This window comes from Pieris brassicae, chromosome 3 (genome assembly GCF_905147105.1).
Source record: "Pieris brassicae chromosome 3, ilPieBrab1.1, whole genome shotgun sequence".
In the NCBI taxonomy this organism is placed as follows: Eukaryota; Metazoa; Arthropoda; class Insecta; order Lepidoptera; family Pieridae; genus Pieris; species Pieris brassicae.
Window position 1 is genome coordinate 17,269,613 of NC_059667.1, and position 10,696 is coordinate 17,280,308.

Consider the following 10,696-nt stretch of genomic DNA (forward strand, 5'->3'; position numbering starts at 1 on the left):
TGAGGATGAGAAACTAAACAGCAGAGAGGTCTATTATCCCTTTCCCTAAAAAGGGACTTTATTTAGTTGAGCTGGTGAGCTTAGCCCGAGTGACGACTACTCCGGAAATATCCATAAGGATAGGTTATCGTGAGATAACCTCAGGGCCGCGTTACCCCTCGTACTATTCATTTTACTGAGCATTTAGGCATTCCTTTGTCGTCCGTTTTAATGCGGTTTTTTCATTACGAAATAAAATTATTTTGCGACAGGCGTCACACCTTAACTTGTATGAAAATAGTCCCGTGAAAAAGCGTGAGCCACTGGTATCCATCCAAATTCGTTTGGTCGTTTGTCGTAATGGTTTTAATGTTGCTTGAAATCTATCAATGGCAATTGTCCATGATCAGAAAAACTATACAAACGTCACTTTAAACAGTTTTGTCAGTTATCATAACACTAATGTTAATTGTCATCGCCGATTCTCGCGTCCTGTTTTCACCGTTCACTGTTTTTTGTTTAAACTTGTTTAAATGTTATTAAACGTGTTTAATAATTATTATGTTTTCTTCCGTATAAATCAATAGTCTTCAATTTAAAATATTTTGATGGCTGATATTTGAATCTTGATGTAAAATTATAAGTAATGGCTCCTAAACTGAAGTTTGCTGAAGGTATCTATCTAAATACAACATATATAAAATTATTTGTTACTTCTTTAACTTATTGACTAACTTTTTAATGACTGTTCTCCACAGGCGAAAAAGTATTATGCTTCCATGGGCCACTTATTTATGAAGCCAAATGTCTTAAGAGCTCTGTCACAAAAGACAAACATGTTCGGTATTTAATTCATTATGCTGGATGGAATAAAAAGTATGTTTAGTTTATATTTGCCTTGTCTTGTATTTAGGCATATATTTATCTATTTTTGAATTATTATTTTAAACATACTATATCTGTGATTGCTTATAATGTAAAACCATAGTAGTATATTTTTCTGTAGTGAAGTAAACTGGGAGATAGAGGATTCAATGGGAGATTGTACTGTCTTCTTCTAACAAAACATCATATAAAAATTTAAACGATAATTAACATTCCTTCAGTCAAGTAAGGTTGATGATTTAGTTTTCTGTAAAATTATTTTATATAGAATTAAAGTTACTTTTTTTCATAAATTTGGGATTGCAATCAAGCAGAATCCATCTCAATTTTATATTGATTGGCAAGCATCAGCCAACTAGTGTATATGCAGAAAGCCTTTTTCGGTTGATGGCTACACAATATTTAGTTCTATTAGAAGTTTGGTTCTATTGACCATTGATGCCATTTATTTTTATGATTATATTTTCAAACAGAGAAGTGACTGATTATTATTTGATTATTTTGTATTTCTGACTGATTATTTGATTATTTCTATCTTTACAATTAGATTAATTATTAAATAAATAGAAAAACTAAAAGACTATTATTAAACTAAATTCATATGATACCCTTAGTCAATTCAAAAGACTGATTTTCACTATTACCTCAGATTAGATTGGAAATAGTGCGGGATTACAACCACGAAATATAATTATGTGAAAGTTTAGTTCTGTTACAAGTGGTTATTAAAATATACACATTTACCTCCATCCATATTACATCTGTTATTTTATATAGTTTTTGTTTTTATACCTTATAATATGTCTAATGGAATGAACAAAGTTTATTTAATGAATACTTAACATTGCATTTTTACTGATATGTAATTTTATTTGAATTCCAGTTGGGATGAGTGGGTCCCAGAGAGCAGAGTGTTGAAATATAATGAAGCCAACGTCCAAAGACAAAAGGAAGTGCAGAGAGCCCATTCTGCACAACCAGCTAAGACTAAAAAGAGTAAGTTTACATATAAAAGATATTAATTTTTAAAATTAAACTTATTGGCTTTGTGTGTATCCAGGTCTTGTTCTTGAATAATGTTGATTGTTCACAGCCTTTAATATTTACATAATAAATAGTATATTACAGTTTGACTGTACATAATTATAATAAATTGAATATAAACACACTTACATAGTTAAAAGAATATAAATAAAAATATGTAAAAAGTGATAGCTTACTGTAAACATTTAAATTAATAAAAATCAATTACAGTAAATTATTTTAAGCTATGTAAAGAAAATTTAACCTAAGCTACCTTTAATCAAAATTATTTAATTATATTAGCTACCAAAATAATCTATGTTAAAACTATAATTTGAAATTGTCTTCATATAGATATATTTAACAGTTTATATGGATTTCAGCTCCAGCTAAAGGTCGGAAATCAGAAGCTGCTGCCAGCTCTACACCTGCAAGAGAGGAATCTAGAGCTTCTACACCAGCAGGTAAGTTTGTAAATAATATCAAAGTTAAATGGAATTCAGAGAATTCTCAATTATATAAAGAATTATAATTTAAGTTAAATTCTATAAGTTAGGAATTACAGTAGTAAGTTTCGATGGTTTAGAGGTGCAGCTTTTTATATATAATTGAACAACAACTAGGCATAGAAAGCAAGTTTATGTCACACAGTTGACTTGGGTTCATGTAAACATCTGTCTTAACTAAATACACAACTGCATACATCTTTAAACTGAGCAAACATTACTAATAATTTAAAAAGCTTGCTCTGTGTGTGTGTTAACATTAATTGTTTTAAATAAGCAAATGCTTTGTAAATTTTAGGTTTTATTTTGTTCAACTTAAAATCTACTAGTCTAACTTTATATCACAGCATAAACTAAGGTAAGGTATTTAACAAAGACAGAAAAAAGTATGTTTAAAGTTTGGCATCAAGTCTTGATATTGACTGTTTGTACTTAGTCTGCAGAGATTTTTGTATTATCAATCTAGCCAGATGTATTAAAATGGATATTTATTATTTTACAATTTCTAGGTAAAGATGTTGAGACAACTTCTACATCAACAAAAGCAACAAAGAATCAGAACAAAGATACACCAGCTGATTCCGGATCTGATCAGCCTAAGTGAGTATTTCAACAATTGTATATTAAACTAACTACTGTAAATGTAAAGAACCCCCTTTTAATAATTAATAAAAGCTTTAACAAGTTAAAAATACCAATAATCCCTAATAATAAATAAATAGTAGTGTACGAGCCAAGGCTGTACATTTTGATCACTCAGGCTTTCTTAGTTTATAAGCGTGATGATCCCTATGTACGTGCCAAGGCTCGCACATTTTGCTCATTTACAAGCATGATGATTTCCTATGTTTGTACGTGCCATGGCTGTACATATCGATCACTTATAAGAGTGACGATTTCCCAAATCGTCGGAGTTACGTCCCGAGAGTATAGCCCGACGCAGGCACTCTCTTTGACTATTAAATTGTATTCATTCGGTACATAGCAATTACCACGTCATTATTTCGCTCATATTCTATTGTAACACGCGAGTGGTAAATATAGAGTAAATCAATAAATCTCTATTATTTGAAGCATCCCGTTGACCCAGGAACCGTACAAGTAGTAATTAATTTCAATTTAAGTTGGTGGTTTTCCTTCCAAAATCAATGTTGGAATGTGGAAAAGACTTTATTTATATAAATAATGTTTTTTATATTAGTCTTTCCAAGAAGTTAACCACTAAATATCTGAATAAAGTCTACTTGGTAACTTTACTTTAAATTCAACGGTATATATAACGATTTTTTTAATATACTGTACTTATAAAAGTAATAGTTGTGCCTTTTTCTGTCACTAGATGGTGGTGTAATAAAAAGTAGTAATGGCATTGTATAGTGCTATAAATAATATTTCAAGCATCCACCATAAAGAATACAGACTAAACTGCCTGAAACCTACATTTAATACAATTAAAATTAAATAGAATCCTTATCTGTCTCTTAATAATGAATTATTTCTTTTCCAGAAAAAAGCGTGGACGATTAGACCTATCAATTGAGACGGAAGAACAATATTTAGCAAAAGTAGAAGTTAAAATCAAAATACCCGAAGAACTAAAAGTTTGGCTTGTTGACGACTGGGACGTTATAACGCGACAACAGAAACTGGCTATCCTCCCTGCCAAATTAACAGTCTCACAGATAGTTGACAACTACTTGACATTTAAAAAATCCAGCAAACTTCACAATCAAGCAAAGGAATCAGTACTAAATGACATAACAGAGGGTATAAAGGAATATTTCAATGCAACTCTGGGGTCACAGCTATTATACAAATTCGAAAGACCGCAGTACAGCGAAATTTTGTCTGAATACCCCGATACCCCAATGTCCCAAATATATGGGTCCATACATTTATTAAGGCTGTTCGCCAAAATGGGGCCAATGCTGGCATACACAGCCCTTGACGAGAAATCTTTACAACATGTTTTAACTCATATACAAGACTTTCTCAAATATATGGTGAACAATCGGTCCACATTATTCAATTTACAAGACTATGGAAATGCAACTCCCGAATATCACAGAAAAGTACAGTAGGTTAAGTAATAAATTTTTGACTATAAAAGGTTGTGTTATTTATTAGTTAATTTTGTTAATCCTTTCGTATACAAATAAAATTATTCATTTTTTATTTGTTTGTGCTTTTCATCAGATTTTAAGTATATGAAGTAAAATGCAACTAATAATCTTTTATTGACTATTCTATAATTTTAGTTCAGACCAAAAATGACTGACATTGGAACAGAATGTTTAAATACTGCTTTTTAAATATAAAAAAGCACATTTATTGAATTAATAAATCTGAGATGTCCTTGCTATATCAACAATTACCGTAATAAATTGTAAAATTCTGTTAATTAGCAAGTTGTAGTGCTCATAACTTCAACTAGAGGTCGCTAGCAACATGTTACTTGACCGAGTTTAAAGAGCTGGTGACTCATGTTTAAAAAAGCATTGATTACCGGCGTGGCGCGATTCTTAAATAATTTTATCGCCTGAGGTCGTTCGAACCAGTTTGTAACGATGAAAGGTTATCTAGAAATATATCTTGATTTTAGCAGAGTCATAAATATTAAGGGAAAGGCGTTTTTTCAATTAAAAATATTAAACAAGTATTTGACAAAAATATTCAACAATGTATATAAATCGCATTTACGTATAAACTATAAATTGTTATTTTTTATACATAATATTCATATTCATCAAAATGTACCTGGTTAAAATAAATAACCATATTAATGAAAAAAAAATATTCTTCTATTGCAAGTACTGAGTTCCTAGAATTAATGTCAATCTGTTCGCTTCGTTAGACCAATTTTTTATTCACCATAAAACCTAGGTATGATTACTTTACTTATAGAATGTGACCTAAACTGTGTGTGTAAAATTACAAGGTATTCCACCATATGGTTTACGCTTGATTCATCATTGCAAATATTGTCATATCAAACAGTGCCTTATATAGACCGAATCCATAAAGATAGAAGTTACATAAAATCTTTAGAATAGTAATTTTATAAGTAGGTATGTACACATGAAAAGGTTTAATATTTATTTTCGGAATACAATAATATGTATACTTATTTACAATAGATTTTAATAAGATGTATATGTCTATAAATAAAACACAAATATAACGAGATAAGTGTCTTTTTTTCATAGACAAATTTTGTCTTTAGTTTTAACTGTAGATAATAATATAAGTTAATATTATACGCATTGCGGTGTTATGAAAATTATTGTGAATTTTATAGGGGTGATTCAGATACGAGATTTATCGGAAACTAATACTCCCGTATTTCAAAGTCTAAAACATTTTTGACGTACGGAAGTTGGATTTAGTGTAAAGTATTTGCTTTTATGTCCTTCCTAAGCTCCTATATCTTGCATCGTATAAAAATGTCACGTAATCACTCTCACAGAGTGCACGTATGCAGTGTAGTTTTCCGCCACAATTGTTATCAGGGCTTGCGAGAGCCTTTAATGGTTAGTCTGGTAAGGCAAGGCCACTGGCGCGCCTTGTTGGCGCTACTTGATGCCTGATGGTAAGTGGCGACATTGCTACCAGTTTAAACCAGCATTCTGATAAAGCTTTTTAGTTAAAGTAGGTTCGACCTTATCCATCTGAACTTGGTCCGAGACTGCCGTACCCATTAAACATCTTAAAACCACACAAAAATTACTTACTACAACTATTATCTTAGTTATGAATGTATTGAAATTCGTATTACGCTTGAAGAAAGCTTTTTAGGAGTCTGTGTTTATCAAACATGTACAAAGGTTTAGTCTTTATGGAAAATATTATCAGTAGTGTACATAAATTGTCAAATCGCTGCCATTACTGTAAAATGCAAATGAATCAATCAAAATTAGCATGATTGATTTGTTTATATCTATAGTGGTTTTATTACCATAAACATCCATATTTAGTATTAAGAGCAACGCCTATAATTATTATAATAATCGTTCGAGTTATTTCGAATTGACTTCAATGTTTTTCCTGCCTATAGAGCGCCGTCATAGCGTGTTTGAGTTTGATTCTCGCAAAACAATATGAAATTATGTTACAAAACATATTTGTCGTACGACCAATAAATTGATGCGAATGTGTGAGAGTGAAATGTGTCCGTTTTGCAAGTTTTTGTATAATACAGATTGGCGCTGATAATAATTTTCGAACCTGAGTTGAAACCGAAGTTCATTTCAAACTAGCGAGAATTTAAATAGCAGTGTAATATAACTCTTCAGTATCAAAATAGTATGTGTAAGCTTATTTTTAACTAGCTTATTAACCATACAAATTCTTCCTACGTAGTACTTATAATGAACGGACACGCTGACATAGTTTGTACAGTCCAATAATATGTTTTGCAACGATTTATACGCTATGTAAAGCAACGGAAGATTCATATGACGACAGCGATTCTATTCTTGGCTCCTACCAAAATACACAGCTCACCATGTGTTCAGGATAGGATTTGAAGTGGACTACAAATGTCGAAAAGTTTATTGAAGAAGAAGTGATTTTAGAATAAATATAATCTACAAACGATATACAATGTACTCTTTGTATTTCAGATATGCAATACAATGAGTGACGTACTCGGCCCGAGGGACCAAATAATTTAATTCTATTAGTGTTGTAAAAGAAGTTAAAACTCAATTGGGTCCAACACTAATAATAAAGTGTTACGAACACTTTTTTGATAAAATAATAATTTCTTATTAGTCTTAATTTAGAAATAAAGGGGTTTCATAAAATAAACAAACGTGTGTGTTATATACACGCGTTAGAAGTTATACTTCTTTGGCGTAACAATATAAAAATCATGTGAAAAAAATATTAGCCTTATCCTACGTTTGTAGAAAAAACGACACTAACAATAGAAAAAAGGTATTTAATACATTGAAAGTTTATTATAACGCATAACTCGTAAAATAAAGTTTATTTAAACATCACAAAAAAAAATCTACTTAATTAAGGAAATAGATTTTTTTTATTAAAATGTTGTCTATGCTAACTTCAGGGTGTCGGATTTTGTGACGGTGCGCGTGCATCGTAACAAGTTACTCTCATCATTTTTCCCTAACGCGCTGAAAGAAGTATAACTTCAAAAATAATTGCACCATTTTAACTGAATTACTTACGTGTCTTGATTATTTTGATTACAGTTATAATACAATTTGTCAGAACGAGTAACAAAAGTGGTTAAAAGAAAGTGATTAAACTGATTCGATTTGGAGGATAATATTTAATTATGTGCCCCTCAGGAGACATTTTATACAGTCAAAAATAACTTTTTGCTTTACATGGCTACCAATCGGCTCACCTCATAAAGGTTCTTAAAAAAATTGTATGTAAGTTTAAGCACATACACATATCAATTGCAGACTAACCTCATTTAGTCTCGTGAGACAATTTTCCTTTTGAAACAAAAAGTGTGACTCATCTTCACTTTTTAAAATGATTCATGTAACTTTTTCCAAATTAAAACATCCTTAAGCATCCGTGTCATGAATGCGGAATTTGAGTACTTTTACGACTAAACCAATGTACGAATGAGAAATGGTTGTAAGAAATTGTAAGTGATCTACTTAAAACATGAATTCTGTTTATGAGGGCGCGCAATGATTTTGACTTATGTTCGGTGTGAGATCTAAATTTAATGTGCACTGCACTAATGCAATACATTTCTCGATAGAAAGCTCAAAAAGGTTTATTTTAATGTAGGAGGCAAACGCCCATGAACACTCACATTGCCGGACGGCTCGCAAGTGCGTTGCCGGCCTTTTAGGAAATAGTAAGCTCTTTTCTTGAAGGACCCTAAGTCGAATTAATTCAGAAATACTTCAGTTAGCACCTGGTTCCACACAGCGGTGGTGAGCGGCAAAACTGCCTTAAGAAACCCTCAGTTGTGGAACGGCGGACGTAGAGGTGATACGAATTTTGATTTTGACGTCCGATGATGAAACTCAGCTGCAGGTATTAGTTCGAACAGCTCTGAACACTCTCCTTAAGTATAGGCCTAATTTCTAATAATGAAAGAAACAGAATTTAAAACTCGCGTAAATTCGAGATATCATACAACTAATTAATGTTTTTGTAAATCTAATCAGAGCATGCCATCTTAAACATTTCGTCTGCGGCCTAACTTTGTAACTTCAAATAGCGACTGCGTTTTTGTATGCATGTTCGTTGTAGTTCTCTCAATATTCGTAACGCTGATGTCGCAAACTTAGGATCCCGGGACATTCCAGACAGTCATTATTAAGGGATCCTTGTCGGTATAGCTATTGGATAAAGTTACATTGGTTACATGACCTCCGAGGAGTACGCAATTTATATTTGTCTCTTTCCACCTAAGCCACAGGGGTGGTTCGTTAGTACCTACTTAGATATGAAACTAGTAAAGCGATTGTGATGTGTAAATAACACGAAACTTGCGTGATTTACACAGACAATGCGATCATATTATGTCATCGTGAGAATTAGTCGACCGTATTATCGTAGGAATTTTCTTTAGATTACAGCATAGATAAACTGTACTGTGTATGTACGTACAGAGTTAGTTAATTCTTTGACCTGAAAATAATGATAGTTCTCACCGTGGATATAAACACAACAAATATATTATTATATAGCGATTGTGGTCTCGATTTCAATGTCGTGTTTCTGTACTGCGCAGTCACAACAGTTATGGAGGAAAATATTGATTGGCAAAATCTACAATTTGAAAAGAAATAATTATAATAGGCAAAGTCAGTCAAATTTAACACATGATTTGAATGCAACAATGAAATTAATGGAGTGAACAATACGAAAAAGGTCAAAGTAGATGACGCTCTACAAAATAAAATAGGGCAAATTCTAAGAACCATAGAGACAAATGGACAAAAATGTATTGTGTCCAAGAGAAGGCAATGTGAGAAGACGTCGTGTAGAAATGGGCCCATGAGGGGCCGTAGAGGAGGAGGCCCAGGATAGAACAGAATGGAGAAGGAGAAAACAACCTGTTCATTTGTTGCTAAGTGTTAATAATTGTTTTTCTTACCAATTATTTGATATTTTGTTTGTTAAAAACTGTCAGAGAATACAAACTTTTTTATATTAATGTTTTTTTTAAATTTAATAATAAGAGGCAAACGGGCATTTATTTGCAAGAATATGGTACGAAGATGTTATGGTAGTACAATCTAAAGTTCGCATGTTCTGCCACACATAATAATTATGTTTATATTTATTAATTATTAATAATGGCGTGCAAAATATGTCTTAAAAGGTTGAAAAGAAGTTACAATTACATTATGAGTCGTCACTTTAGTCAATTCTTATATTATTTTATCACTACGTCATCACAATATAAAATATTTTATTATTACGTTATCAAATTTGTATCAAATGTTAACGCAAATTATCATTAAAATAATAATATTTTTTTTTCCAAAAGTAGTACGTTAAGTCGATTTTTAACCTCTCTAGAAGCTAGATCGTTCAATGTTTTTGGTAAATTATTATCAAACTTCATTTAGATCATAATATGAAAAGGTATTTTAGAGTTAAGTCACTAAATGTTGTAATCTCTGATATTTTACACGTTATGTTCTTTCTGACCTTAAAAAAACAGTTTACACGTCAATTAGTTACATCAATGTTTGTAGGTTGCGTGTCATCTCCTTAGAGAAATTAGAATCTCTCTACAACGCCAATATTTCTAAACCGAAACTTTAGGGGTCTTCAAGAAAAAAGCGTATAATTCCCTGTAAGGTCGGCAACTAGCGCTAGCCCCAGCGTTGCAGATGATAATGGGCGGCTTGCTTGTTTGCTTCTTGTCCCATTAAAATAAAAACTCAGAAGCAGAGCATCAGAAGCATCATGCAGCATCAAATAGCATGATTAATAAAGTTACCAGAAGAAATAAGATTTAAAAAAAAACGTAAAACCAAAACAAACTACTTCAAGTATTGTTTTAATTTCCATCGAAATATTAAATTTAAATAATTCCATTATATTCTATTCTAAATATGTATATGTATATATAAATAAACAAATATACAGAAGGCGCACCTATAGGTAGTGGTGTTCCGACTAATGTGTTGTTAGTGATGTAAGTCGAGCACATTTCAAATTGTCGGAAACCCAGCTTTTAGGCTCGTCTTCTGCCTATTGTCACAAATTTTTGATAGATGCAATGGTTTTCCTGTTGCATTACTTTGTTTTAAATAGTTATATTTACGAAGCATAATTATAATCGAGATATT

General features: G+C 31.6%; 1 protein-coding gene across 1 annotated transcript; it reads left to right on the plus strand.

Moving 5' to 3' along the window:
* Nucleotides 1–441: 441 nt before the first annotated feature.
* Nucleotides 442–4,502, plus strand: LOC123706975 (mortality factor 4-like protein 1). The gene is made up of 6 exons (XM_045656677.1): nt 442–653; nt 738–855; nt 1,748–1,860; nt 2,271–2,351; nt 2,903–2,993; nt 3,901–4,502. Exons 1-6 carry the CDS (start codon nt 626–628, stop codon nt 4,472–4,474), a joined length of 1,005 nt encoding a protein of 334 aa, XP_045512633.1. The 5' UTR covers nt 442–625; the 3' UTR covers nt 4,475–4,502.
* The last annotated feature ends 6,194 nt before the right edge of the window (nt 4,503–10,696 follow it).

Coding starts and splice junctions, on each gene's coding strand:
- LOC123706975 (XM_045656677.1), top strand. CDS start 626: ATGGCTCCTAAACTGAAGTTTGCTGAAG. Junction 654..737: donor TAAACTGAAGTTTGCTGAAG/GTATCTATCTAA, acceptor TGTTCTCCACAG/GCGAAAAAGTATTATGCTTC. Junction 856..1,747: donor TATGCTGGATGGAATAAAAA/GTATGTTTAGTT, acceptor TTTGAATTCCAG/TTGGGATGAGTGGGTCCCAG.